This window comes from Macaca nemestrina, chromosome 14 (assembly GCF_043159975.1).
Source record: "Macaca nemestrina isolate mMacNem1 chromosome 14, mMacNem.hap1, whole genome shotgun sequence".
In the NCBI taxonomy this organism is placed as follows: domain Eukaryota; kingdom Metazoa; phylum Chordata; class Mammalia; order Primates; family Cercopithecidae; genus Macaca; species Macaca nemestrina.
In genome coordinates, this window is record NC_092138.1 from 111364586 (window position 1) to 111378661 (window position 14076).

General features: G+C 55.4%; 1 protein-coding gene across 5 annotated transcripts in view; it reads left to right on the forward strand.

Moving 5' to 3' along the window:
• LOC105464100 (hemicentin 2) overlaps positions 1-14076 on the forward strand; it is a 174208-nt gene that overhangs the window by 61401 nt on the left and 98731 nt on the right. For all 5 annotated transcript variants that reach the window (XM_071078434.1, XM_071078436.1, XM_071078439.1 and 2 more), the window contains 2 exons: positions 1306-1471; positions 12139-12266. In XM_071078434.1, coding sequence (XP_070934535.1) covers positions 1306-1471; positions 12139-12266 — 294 coding nt within the window. The remainder of the gene's footprint in view (positions 1-1305; positions 1472-12138; positions 12267-14076) is intronic.

Here is a 14076-nt window from a genome sequence, read left to right on the forward strand (position 1 = left end):
GCCAACCCTGTCCTGGGAGAGGGGGCTCAGTGGATGTGGAGACAGAGAGTCCCACCTCAGCCCTGTGGAGCCTAAGGCGGGGAAGCTGTTGTGTCAGCAAGTCCTGCAAAGACACGTGGCTCTGCACAGGACCCACGTCCCCAGCAGTCCTCTCACCCGCCTCTCTCTGCCCCAGACCCTCCGGTCTGCTTTCCGTTTCTGGAACTGTCCGACCTGCCTCAGGGCCTGTGCACACGCAATTCCTTCTGTTTGGAATGCCGTTCCCCCGCCTCTGGGCCCAGCTGACTGCTCCCATCCATCAGATCTCAGCTCTCCCTGATCCCCCAGGCTGGTCAAGTCACCTTGCTGTAAACTGTGGAATATCCCCTTCTTGGCACCCATCACAGCTGTGATTCAATAAATAATCGCGTAGCAAGCTTTTTGGTACCAGTATTGCCAAAGGACCCTAAAGGCTCTGAAGACGGGGCGGGACCTGTCTCCTTCGCTGCCATCCCCGGCATTCCCCGCAGGGCTGGCACTCAGTAAATATGTCTGAGAGGAGTGAGCAAATGCATAAGCCAGGTCAACGTTTTTATATTGCAAAAAAAATTCCTAATGGGGGAGCATTTCCTCTCTGAACTATAAATGTACAGGGAATACGGGAGGGCTAGATGGGTTCTGATGTCCCCAACTGGCTAACTTCTTTCATTGTTGCTACTCAGACAGGTAGTGAGTGCCTTCCTTGTGTGAGCTCCAAGGTAGAAAGGCAGCGGGGGGGAGGGAGGAGGAAGGAAGGGTACCACGCAGTCTCTGCCATTGAGGAGTCTTTGGCTTAAGGTAAGAGAGAGAGGTGACATGCACAGATTGCCATCAATCCCTCACCAGGCTTCGAGAGGTCCAGAGGGAAGGTCTCTGCATTCTTTGGTGACTGATATCATGGGAATAAGTGACTAAGCAAGGGGAGAAGGTAAAGAGAGAGGTGGAGTTAAGAGCCTTTCAGAATGTCCCTGGGGAAGCGACGGCAGGATGAAGAGAAGCCAGAGGAGGCACAGACCCTGGGGCAGGATGGACGGGGTCAGGGTCCTCAGAGCAAGGTGCTGGTGGGGAGATGGATGGGGGAGGACTGAGCGAAAACCCTGGGACCTGAGTCCCACCCTCAACCTGCACTGTCCCCCTCCTGACAGCCACACCCGCCTTCTGGACCTCCTGAAGGTTGAGGGCGCAGTACCGGCTCTGCCTCCTAGGGGAGCTACCCCACGGCCCAGGGCACTCATGGCCCCGAGTTCCCTCTGCCCTGCTGACAGCCTCTGCTTACTCCCCCCGCAGCCAAACCCAGGATCCACATGAATGGGTCACATAATGCAGATGTGCCTCTCAGAGTCACAGCGAAGGCTGGCGAAGAGGTGACCCTGGATTGCGAGGCCGAGGGCTCCCCACCCCCACTGGTCACCTGGACGAAGGACTCTCACCCTGTACCGCCCATCACCAACAGGTAACCCCAGTCCCATGGCCTCAAGCGACAGAGCTTAGGGCTGGAGGGAAGCCTGCCTCAGGTGACCAGTGACCCAGCGGGTGTCTTGGACCCTGCAGTCTCTCCCATAGGGTGCTCCTGGGCCTCCACACACAGGGCTATTGTCCACGGGCCCCCAGAAGCCTGGAAGGGGCCTCTGGAGGGTGCCTGGAAGCCCAGGGTGAGACTCTCCGTCTGAAATAACATGCATGGGGCATTGCCTGCAGGATCCTGTTTAATCTGCACAGCCACCCTTGATCTCTGACAGGGTACTCAGCCAGGGGGTGAGCTGCTGGCCATCACCTGGCTAGAAAAGAGCAAAGCCAGGGCTGGGACCACATCCCCGCCATGACACGCACCACCCCCACGCCGGCTCTGCAGACCAGGTGTCTGGCGGCTGGACTGTCTGACTCAGCTGCTCCCGGTCTGGGATCCTGAGAGTGGGCGGATAGGGAGGAGGCTGGCTTGGGTGTCCTTCAAAGCCACGCCATACCCCCCAGGAAGGGATGTGGGGGATGCTAGGGCCCTTGCCCCTAGCTGCGGGGTTCTGTGGCTCAGTTTGGTGACATCAGCCCTGGCAGGGTCTTTGAGATGTTCCAGACCCAGAAGGTCTTGAAGCAGCCTGCTCTGTAATGTGACCCCCGCCCCCACCATGTGTCAGTGCATCTCAGAACATCTGTTTGGTGAGTCCTGCCAGTCCTTGCAGCCAGGCACCCCTAAAGGTGGCGGAGGCCCAGGGAGCTGGCCCTAGGCATCATCGGTGCGGTCCCCCGTGCCCTCTTGGCGTCGCTGTAGCTCTATGTTGTGAGGTGAGGGTGTGGCAGGGGCCGCGGGGGCCCACAGCTCCCCTAGAAAGCCTGGTCCTAGCTCTGCGGCTGGGCGGTGGCCCTCAGCTGGAGGATGCGTGTTGATTTATGGCTTGTTACTGAAACGGGAACCGCATTCCCATTTGTTCTCCCCTCCTCGCCGGTGGTGCGTTAATAGGTCAGCCGGGAGCTGTAAATTTGCAAAAGCCGCTTTTGCAATCCTAGAGTTGTGTTGTGTTCCCTCTCCCTTCCCTCTTCACTTTGTGCTGGCTTACACTGTTTTATCTCCAGATTTGGGAGATTCCGAGAGTTTATCTAAATGAGGAAGAAAATGTGCTGGGAGGCGGGGGTGGGGTTAAGTGCTCAGGCCCTGGAGTTCCGCACACCCGGTACGGAACCGCCTGCTCCCTTCTTAGTCGTGCGACCTCGGGTGGCCACTGGCTCCTCTTGGCCTGTTCCTCCATCTGCAAAGTGGACGTTATTTAAATAGCACCCTTGTGGGGTAATGACGGATGTGCGGTGCTTAGGGAGTCAGATGTGCTGAAAACTTGCTCCCTTTCATATGATTTCCCTGCTGTTGCCGTTCACAAACTGAGACATCCTCTCCAGCTTTTACAAATTTATCCTCATCCGACCACACCTGTTATCTCAATTGTCACCTGCTTTTTAAATATAAAAGCTTTATTGAGATGTAATTCACATACTGTATCCTTCGCTTATTTAAAGGACACAGTTCAGTCAGTTCAGTGCTTTTAGTATATTCAGACGGTGCAGCCGTTACCACAACCAATTTTAGAACATGTTCATCACCCTCCCCAAAAAAACTTCATACTCATTGGCAGCCACCAGCCCCCCATGTCTGCTCCAGCCCCACTGCAGCCCCTGACAGCCACTGACCTGCTTTCGGCCTATTTTGGACATTTTGTATAAATGAATTACGTGGGGCCTTTCGTGTCTGGCTTCTGTCACCTAACTTAATGTCTCCTTAACCAGATTAGCGCTTGCTTCCTTTTAATGGCCGAATAGCATCCCATCGTGTGGGTGGCTCACCTTTTGTGTGTCCACTCATCAGTTGATGTGCACTGGGACGGTTTCCACCTTTTGGTGACTGTGAATAGCCTTACTTTTTTTTTTTTTTTTTTTTTTTTTTGAGATGGAGTTTCGCTTTTGTTGCTCAGGCTGGAGTACAATGGTGCGATCTCGGCTCACTGCAACGTCACCTCCCCGGTTCCAGTGTAGCTGCCTCAGGCTGCAGTGTAGCTGGAATTACAGGCACCTGCCACCACGCCTGGCTAATTTTTGTATTTTCAGTAGAGATGGGGTTTCACCATGTTGGTCAGGCTGGTCTCGAACTCCTGGCCTCAGGTGATCCACCTGCTTCGGCCTCCCAAAGTGCTGGGATTACAGGCATGAGCCACTGCTCCTGGCCATAGCCTCACTTTTGATTGTACTTGAAGCTTTGTTCGAAGGCTCTGGGTCCTCTGGTTCCCTCCCTGCCCCACACTGGCAGTGTCCACACACAGAACCAAGCTCAGCCTCTCACAGACAGACACACCACATCACCTCCGTCCCTCAGTGCCTCGACCAGAACACAGAGACTTAAAAAGCCCCTTGGAAAACACACAGCAAGACTATCTGTCTGCCTGCTTCCCCCTCCCCTCCCCCTCCTCTCCCTCCTCCCCCTCCTCCCCTTCCCTACATCTTCTTCCTCTTCCCCGCCTATCTCCCTCTTCCCTTTTCCTCCTCCTCCTCCCCTTCCCCTCCCTCCCCTTTGTCTTTCTTGTCCTTTCTTCCCCAAGGACATTCCCAGGCTCAGCCTCAAAGCTGCCCTTCTGGAAATGGAGCACTTGTCTGGCTGATGCGTCTGGTGAGTTGTAGGTGCTCATCTCTTGATGAGAGGAGCCAGCCGCCCTCCACACCCGCTTCCCCCCTCCCCTGCTCCCTTGCTCCTCTTCCTTGCCGAGCTACCCCAAGGACAGGGCTCCACGGCAGCCCGTTCTCCTTCTGTGGTATAGTCAGGGCTGAGAGTCAAGATGTGCTGAGCCTCTGAGGCCCCCTCCATTCCGCCTTGTCCAGGGGTGGCCCTCTCCTGCCAGCGCCCTGGAGGTGGCTGGGGTGGATGGCACCATGCCCAGTGCACTGAGGAGGAAACAGAAACACATGGGGTGTGGGGACGTGGAGCCTGACCCTGCAGCTCCTGGGGGGGGCTCCTACATGCACAGACATACAGACACACACAGATGCACGCACAGGGACACGCGTATCAGGTGGGCCGCTGCTCTCTGAACTCCTAGTTATCTTCGACCCCCCGAGTCAGCAAGTCCTCACAGAGGAAGCAGCCTAGGAACCTCAGAAGCCGTGAAGTTCCGAGCCACCCAGCCGCGTCCCCGTCCCTTTGGAGCCGCTCTTGTCCTTATAGGGGCTGTTCTAGAATTAAACCTCGGGCATCTTATATTCTGTCCTCATCGCGGATTCCTTTTCTCTTTTACTCATTTTCTCGATTCATCCTGGCCCATGTCACTTGCTTTTCCTTTTAAAGGGCAAAATAGGCCGGGCGCAGTAGCTCATGCCTATAATCCCAGCACTTTGGGAGGCCAAGGAAGGCGGATCACAAGGTCAGGAGATCAAGATCATCCTGGCCAACATGGTGAAACCCCATCTCTACTAAAATACAAAAAACAAAAACAAAAACAAAAATCAGCCAGGCGTGGTGGTGCGCACTTGTAGTCCCAGCTACTTGGGAGGCTAAGGCAGGGGAATCACTTGAACCTGGGAGGTGGAGGTTGCAGTGATCCAAGATCATGCCACTGCACTCCATCCTTGCAACAGAGCAAGACTCTGTCTCAAAAAAAAAAAAAAAAAAGAAAAAGAAAAAAGAAAAGAAAAAATAAAGGCCAAAATAACATTCCAGGGCGCTCAGCTCCCATCATCTCTGAGCCATTGCTCTGTGTGGGGCACGGCCATGTTGCCAGCTCTCGCGGTCATAAATGAGACTGTTGGAGCAGCTTTGCACAATGTTCCTCTTTATCTCCCGGGTCAGTTCCTTGGAGGATGGTCCCAAAAGCCAACGGTGAAGTCCGAGGGTGGGAATGGTCATTGAGTGCTTTTTTCCCATGGGACTTGTTTTGAAAAAGACATCCAAGTTGCAAATTCAAAATTGAAGTCAGCAGCGTTGACTGAGCGATATCCTGTGCCCAGGATTGTGTCACAGCCTCAGAGACAGAAGACATGGGCTTGGGCTGTGTGTGAGGTCAGGTGGCAGAAGACCTGGGGTCCCATCTCAGCTTCACCCCAGCTCGCCCAGTGACCTCACACAAGACCTTTCCCCTCTCCCCTCCCTGGGCCTCAGCCTTTCCGTTTGAGAAATGAAAGGGTTGGACAGGCGATGGTGGCCAGAGAGCATCTCGGGGCTCTGGTCCCATGATTCAGCCCAGGGATGCTGGGGCGAGGCAGTGTTGCCAGGCAACAATGTTTGTTTGGGATTCCGATGAGGAGATGGGACGGCTGTGAGCACTCCTGGCTCTGGCTCTGGCTCCCGGAGGCTGCCGGCCAGCATTCCACACAGGGCCAAACCCTTAATCCCAGCACGGTGTGGGGGCAGTGAGAGGATGGTGCGCTTCTGTCTCATTCCTCCGGGTTTTCTTCCTTTGATACCCCCACCACCCTCCTCTGCCCCTTCCCAAGCACACTGCAGGACAGGCCGCCCACCCACCCTTCTCCTGGAAGGAGGCCACTGGGCCGGCTCATTAGAGGCGAGAGGTGAGGCCTACAGCTGGGATCTGGTGACTTGTGGCAGGGAAAGCAGCTCACTGCTGTCTGGTAGCCAGTGGCATGCCTGGACTGCCCAGGGTCCTGCATGGGGACTGTACCTTGGTGGAACCTCAGAGCCTTGTCGGTTTCTAGCCTGGTGGCTCTGGAGTCCGTCTTGTCAGCCTGTGGGCAGTGGCTGTCTTTCTGGAGAACGTTTAAGTTTACTCACCTTCAGAGCTGGACGTTTAGATCACCGTGGCAGTTAGGAAGGAGCATGGTCACACAGTGTGAGGGTCAAGTCCTCGCTGTGCCCTGGCCAGCTGAGCGGCCATGGACACCACGACCACACCTCCGGAGGCTCAGTCTTCTCCTCTGCAAAAGGGGGTGTGGCAGTGGGGTCTGCCTGCCTTGTAGGTCTGGCTGCTGGGATTCTAAGTGAGAGTGTGCTTAGTGGCACAGGGACACACAGGAAGCGCTCAATAGTTGACAGCTGCGGATGGGGTCAGCACCATCCTCGTTGGCAGCACTAGCATCGCAGGGCTTACGTTCTCCGGGCTCATACGATGACGCTGGTTCCATCTCCCCCGACCTATTTATTGTGCTTGGCCCTTTGGCGGGTCTCAAGCACCTCTTCCTGAATTTCTCCAGCATGACCTTTCCTCCTGTGGCCTCCTCATGGGTCTGTGATGCTGGTCAGACTACAGGAAGAAGATGCGAGATGGGGCAGTGGTTGCCGGGAAGGGTGCTCTCCAGGCTGCCTGCCCAGGCTCAGACCCTGTCCTGGACCCAGCAGACACAGGGCTGGCGTCCACGAGTGCACAGTGGGCATCTGTTGAGTGTTGCCTGACTGTGCGCCCTGTGCTCAGAACCAGCCCTGCAGCAGGCTGGGTGACTCTGGCGGGAGTGCCGTTCATTCCACAGTCACTGGCCCTGCTCCTGGATGCTTTATAGACAGAGGCAGCAGGAACAGCAATGTGGGAGACAGCGGGGGTCTGGGGAGGGCAGGAGGGCAGTACTGAGATGGTGGAAGGTCTGGGGGGAGGGAGGGAGAGCAGGGACCAGTGTCAGTGAAAGGGGTGAAGGGAGTGTGTGGCATGGACAGGGAACAGCTGCAATTTGCCACAAAATATTTATTGAACACCCACTATGGGCCAGGCCAGGGCCCATGCTGAGCTGGGGACATGCCGGGGACCTGGGCAGACCTGGCTACTCCCCTCATGGAGCCATCAGACAGCGTAATGACAGGCATGGTAAACTGCATAATAGCAAATAGCATGGGAAGCATGCAATGGGAAGCAGGGCATTGCCTGGGGCAGTGGGGAAGGCTTCCCTGAGTGCAGCAAAGGTGTGTGCTGGGGATGAGGCAGACAAGTGAGGCCTAGGAACTGGCATTATTCCTGGCACTTTCTATCAGATGCCCTTTGGTCTCTCTGGGCAGCCCTCTGCCCCGTGGGCCCCTCTCGCTTCTCCCCACCACTCTGACATCTGCATGCGCCTCACTGCAGGGGCTCAAGCCAGATGGATGTCATAAACAGGAAATTCCCCTCAAACCTCTCCACTCTCATCTGGGCGCCGCACGGAGCCATCTGGCCGTGCACGCCGCGATGAAATCTGCCCCGCTCATCACACCGTGCGCCCAACAGCAGCCTGTTCCTCGGAGACTCTGTGGCCTCCTCCCTTTCTCCCATCTCTCCACTGCTGCCTCCACTTCCCTGCTGGGCTGCAGCCCCCAAACCTCCCACTGAGCCTCTCGGAATGTGGTAGGAGAGTGGTGGCAGGCAGAAGGAGCAGGCGGTGGGCTGCCCTCGAAACCCCAGGCCCATTGCTGCAGCTTCACCTTTTCCCTGAGTCTCTGCAGCGCATGCGCAGGGTCATGATAAAAGCAAGTCTCTGTGCCAGATCTGAGCAGGTCCTGGAGATACCAAGGGAAATAAGACGGATGTACCCTTGGAGCCACAGGCAGGCAGGTGACAGGTGGTGACAAGGCAGTGTGGTGAAGGCTATGATGGCAGGATGTTCAGGCAGCTGTGGGAGCCTACAGGATGGACCTATCAGCCTGGGGCATCAAGTCAGCCTTCCTGGAGGGGAGGAGGTGATGTCTCCATATTGGAAGTTGAATCAAGTATCATCCAGGTGAGTGGGAAGTGCAGGTGTGTCCCAGGTAGAAGGAATAGCATGTGCAAAGGAGGGCTGGTGAGATGGGCCTGGCCCCCTGGGGAGGAACAGAGGCCCAGTGCCCCCATGCAGGGATGCAGGAGAGTTGGGGGTGGTCTGCGTAGGTCCACACAGGCCATAGTACTGTGCGTGGATTTTGTCAGGGAGCAGTGCGCAGCCGCAGAGGGCTTGAGAGCAGGTGAGGATGTGGCCAGTTTGGCATTTAGAGCAGACACAGGCTCTGCTGGGCAGGTCCTGGGTCCTTCGGCCTCAGCATGTCCGTCTGTAAAATGGATTCCCGCATTTCTTCCTTGGTGACGTAGCAAGCAGAATCCTCCTTCTAGAAAATGATCTGGGCTGCTGCTAAGAAAGATAAGATACTTACTTTTATTGGTGTGAATTGTTAACACTTTTGGAAGTTTTTTTTTTTTTTTTTTGAGACGGAGTCTCGCTCTGTCGCCCAGGCTGGAGTGCAGTGGCTGGATCTCAGCTCACTGCAAGCTCCGCCTCCCGGGTTCACGCCATTCTCCTGCCTCAGCCTCCCGAGTAGGTGGGACTACAGGCGCCCGCCACCTCACCCGGCTAGTTTTTTGTATTTTTAGTAGAGACGGGGTTTCACCGTGTTAGCCAGGATGGTCTCGATCTCCTGACCTCGTGATCCGCCCATCTCGGCCTCCCAGAGTGCTGGGATTACAGGCTTGAGCCACTGCGCCCGGCCGGAAGTTTTTTTTTTCCAGAAGCCCCCATTTCCTATCTTTTAAGGGTTTGGTGAGGAGAGGAGCAGGGTTCTATGATCCTTAAAGTTCTGGAAGGCAACTTACCAGATAATAGAGTCTGGAGCCTCTCTCTCTCTCTCTCTCTCTCTCGTCTCTGTCTCTCGTCTCTGTCTCTCTCCTCCCCCGCCCCCCAACCTTTATTTTTCTTCACAGAGTCTTGCCTCATTGCCCAGGCTGGAGTACAGTGGCACAACCAGAGCTCTCAATCTGCTGGGCTTGAGTGATCCTCTCAGCTCAGCCTCTCAATTAGCTGGGACCACAGGCATGTGCCACCATGCCCACCGAATTTTTTATTTTTTGTAGAAACGAGGTCTCCTTGTGTTGCCCAGACTTGGTGCTGCCTTTTCAAATATGAAATGGGGTTCAGAGATGTTGACTGCCCTGCACAGCATGTCTGAAGCACAGTTGGACCTCGGATCCAGAACTCCAGTTTCTAGCCCAGACCTCTTCCCACTGGCCCACATCGTCCCTGTTTGCCAGCCCAGGTGTTGCGATGAAGTCTAGGGAGGGAACTGCATCCCAGCCTGGAATGTGATTAAGTGTATAAGTTTCAGCATCAAATGGATTTGGCCCTTGATTAGTGGGTGTCAACATGTCAACATTATTTAATTTTTAAAAATGCTGTAGAAGAGAAAATTCAAGCTGGGGTGGCAGATAGAGTAGAGCTACGCAGGGGAAATGTTTACCCGTTGCCAGGACACATACATATTTATGTGGTGTTTTCTCGCGTTTTCCTTTGCACTGTAAAGACTGAGCAACTGTTCAGGGCTGCCCAGCTGATTGAAGACTGGGGAGAGATCCCAGACACTGGCTGGGGATTTGTGTCACACTAATAGCAAGGCAGTTTAGGTGACCTGGAGGAGGTGATGTCTCAGTATTGAAAGATGAGCAGGTGTTATCCATATACTATGTCCTGGGCACTGCAGGCTTTGTGTGCGTGATATCAGTTCATACTAGATACGGACACTGAAACTCAGGGAGATGGCGTCCTTGGCCCAAGATCAACCTGTAAGAGGCAGAATGGTGGTTCTCAGCAGGACACCTGCCGTCAAAGACCCACACCCATCTGCTCTGCCATGCTGCTTCTTGGGGAAGGGGCACTTCTTCATGTCCCCAGGCAGTGGTTCCCTGGAAATGGTTCCCCAGCCACTTGTATCATCTACCTGGGGTTTTTTAGTAAAACCCCAATTCCTACCTCCCCCATGGAATGGGTCTCTGGGCAGGGCCTGAGAATCAGCATGTTTCACATGCAGCTGGGAGATTCTGATGAGAACCCCTGCCCTGCAAGGTGTGAGATCTTCGAGAGCAGAGGGTGTGAGCCTGTAGCCCAGGAGACCTGCTCCAGTGCATGTGAGATGCATACAGCAGTGTGAAACAGAGAGAGAGAGAGAGAGAGAAAGGAGAAAGGAAGGAAAGAAGGAAGAGATAAAGATCTAAATGTTTAAGTGTCCACTCAAAAGGGAGCAAGTTAATAAATTGTGGTGTGATCATACAAGGGAATATTACACAACAGTCAAAAAGGAGTGAATAGACCTATATATGTATATAGTCATGATGCCATTTATGTATGATATAGCTCATGATGCAAGTTTTAAAACAGGCAAAACATTACGTATTATTTATGCATGTGCTCTTGTCTCCGTGGAAGCCGCTGACCTGGGTTGAGTGCCTCTCTGTTCCAGACGCCGTGCTATGAATTAGGCCATTCAGTTCTTTTGACAACCCTGTGAGCAATGAGCACAACTGATGACTCTATTTTCCAAAAAAAGATGAATTAGGCACAGGAAGGTGAGGTGACTTGCTCAACCTCACACAGCAAGCACATGGCCCAGCAGGTTAGACCCAGGCAATCCAGCCCAGGGCCCAGGCTCTAGAGACCACCACCCACTGTGTCATCCACAGCCATCCTTAGAGAACTTGTCCCAAGAGGCAGTTGGATGCTCGGGACAAATGGATGGAGGGGATGGCTGGGAAGGGGCTGTCATTGCCCTACTTTACAGATGGGGAGACAGAGTTCTCAGCTAGTAGCCCGAGAGTTACTGACGGTATTGCCCTGTTTAATGACTGCACGGCCTGCATGTTGCTTACCATGTCTCATGTGATCCTTGCAGCTGCCTGCGAGGTGGCGGCTATGAGGGCCCTAAGGATTCTATAAGGGGCTCTGTAATCCCCGTTTTGCAGAGGAGGAAATTGAGGCTCAGCAGAAAGCAAGGTGGGGGCCAGGACTGGAGCATCCCAGGCCTGCTGGGTTCTACAGCCCAGCTGGTGAGCGCAGGGGCCAGCGACTGGGCCTTGGAGCTCCCCCCCCCCACCGGCCTGTGCTGGCTGCGTGCTCTCGGGGCCAGCCAGGGTCAGTGGCCACAGCTGCCTTCCCTGTTCTATGGAGGCAGGGGCTGTGCAGAGCCAGCACATATGGGCCAGTGACATCATGTCTGCAGGGGGCCCTTGGGGTCCAGCCCAGCTGCAGGAGCCTGGCTGGGGGTCCTACATCCCTGTGGGATGGGGGTCATGTGACTTATCAAGCTGAGCCAGACTGGGGAGGATAACGATGGCAGTGGGGGTGGGGGCTCCGCAGCTTCCTCCTGAGGACCCTCAACACAGTTCTGGACTGAGAGCACCAAGCAACTGCAGTCAGAGTCAGGCCGGCCCTGGCACCAGACCAGAGGGCCTCAGGGCTGCCAGTGTCTTCATCCCACACGCAGGGTAGGTGTGTGTGGCAGAGGAGGGGGAGTTGCCACCCGCAGTCAACAGGTGTCAAGCGGTGGGCAGGTTCCCGGCCCTGGACTGAGCCTGTGATGGACTCCGTTTACCAGCTCTAGCCCAGACACAGGCCATCTTAGCATGCCCATTTTATAGATGAGGCTCCAAGAAGTGAAGCAACTTGCCTGAGGCCACACAGCTAGGAAGGATTTAGAGTTTAAACTCGAACCCAAGCCAGTGGACTCCTAGTCCAGGGCTCTTCTTCTCTTACACCAGTAGGCATGGGACTGGCCCTGGCCTGGTGGTTCAGGGAGGGTGGAGGCGGGGGTGGGGGCTAGATGGTGGGTGCTGTTGCATTACCAGAAGGCTTCCTGGCGGAGGTGGCTGGTTCAAGTTGGGTCTTGAAGCCTTTCCATGTGTGTGGGATCAGCGGAGGTCTCACCAGCGCTCCTCATTCCTGCAGGCATGGCCTCCTCCCATCTGGCTCCCTGCGTCTGGCCCAGGTCCAGGTGGGTGACAGCGGCCACTACGAGTGCACAGCCAGTAACCCTGCGGGGTCCACCTCCCGGCGCTACGTCCTTGGGGTGCAAGGTAGGACCAGTTGGCAGCCCCAGTCCCTCCCTGTCCCCCATCACCCTGCGTGTCCCTCAGGTCTCTCCGTGCCCCTCCTGTAGCCCACGCTCAGGTCTGTCAGGCTCTGTCACCTCTCCCTCCGTGTGCCTCTGCCACCTCCTCTTGCCACCCCCACTTCCTGTCTCTCTCAGGCCTGTGTCTCCTCCTCTACACTTTTTCTCCACCTCTCCCCATACCTCCTGGGGGGTCCTGGAGATACTGTTCAGAGAATCCCAAGAACACAGGGCAGAGAGCAGTGGGGACCTGGGTTTGGGAGGACGGGGGTCAGAGGGGAACCCACGAAGGTGGGTCTGAGAGTGTCTCTGCCTGGTGCGCGAGGCCCAGCTGGGAGCCCAGGGCGTGGCGATGGGAAGAGGCCTGTGAGGTGCCACAGAGCCCCCTCCTGCTGGGAGCATCTTAATGCCCCCCAAGAGGCCCTTCTGAGCTCCTGCGCCCACCACTGCCATCAACGAGGCACTTTGTGCACCTGTAACAGAGGGTGCTGCTCTCTCTCCGTGCATCCCTTCCTCTTGTCTGAGGTCCCCACGTACCCCACTGTGGTTCTGGTTCCCAGCCTGGTGGAGGGTCCCAGGAGGAGGCGTTTCCCTGTGAGTCCAGGGCTCATTCAAAGGGAGCCAGCCAGTGAGAGTCATACACTGAAAAGGGAAGCCACTCGTCATCCGAAAGAACCCTGAGAGGCATCTGGGACAGGCCCAACTATGGCCCCAGGGCCCAATCCACCCTCCTGTTTTCAGGGATCATGAGCCAGTGAAGAATGGCTTCTACTTTTTAAAATAATTGGACACGCACAAAAAAAACCAACCAAATAATGTTTCGTGACATTTCAAATTTATCTGAAATTCGAATTTCAGTGTTGGCCAGCCATGGTGGCTCATGCCTATAATCCCAGCACTCTGGGAGGCCTAAGTGGGAGGATGGCTTGGGCCCAGAAGTTCGAGACCAGCCTAGTCAGCATAGCAAGACCCCATCTCTACAAAAAATAAAAAATTACCCACTCGCAGTGGTCCGCACCTGTAGTCCCAGCTACTCAGGAGGCCGAGGTGGGAAGATAGATTGAGCCCAGGAGGTCGAGGCTGCAGTGAGCCGTGATCATGCCACTGTACTCCAGCCTGGGTAACAGTGCGAGATCCTGTCTCAAACAAAACAAAATAAAACAAAAATTCAGTGTTTATAAATACAAGTTTTATTGAAACACACCCACAGATATTCATGTATGTGCTACTGGTGGCACTTTACCCTCTGACGGCAGAGGTGAGAAGTGGAGAGAGCCGGCCTGGCCTCACAGCCCAGCATCCTGACCATCTGACTCTTTACAGAAAAAGTGTGCTGCCCCAAATCTAAGCTCACACCCCATTTTACAGATGGACAGGCTGAGGCCCAGAGTGGGAGGGGGCGCCAGGGTTCCCGTAGGTTTGCATGGGGGTGTGAGAGAGACACGGGAACAGGGAGGCAGGGTAATGAGCAGGGCCTCAATGTTGGCAGAGCTGGGTTTGAATCCCGACTCTGCTGCTGACTGGCTGTGTGATCTTAGGCCAGTCACTTGGCCTCTCTGAGCTTTGCTTTCCTCCTCTTATAAAGTGAGGCCACAATAAAGCCCACCCCACTGTGGGCATTGAATGCTCAGAGCAGCGGAAGCTGTTACTGTTTTCAGCAGGTGTGTGTGAGAGAGCGATCGACGGGAGGGCGGGGCATCCATGCTCTCTGTGCCTCTGGGCAGGGAGCCCTCCTGGGCATCTAGGCCCTGGGCTAAGGGGCTGGTCTCCACCCA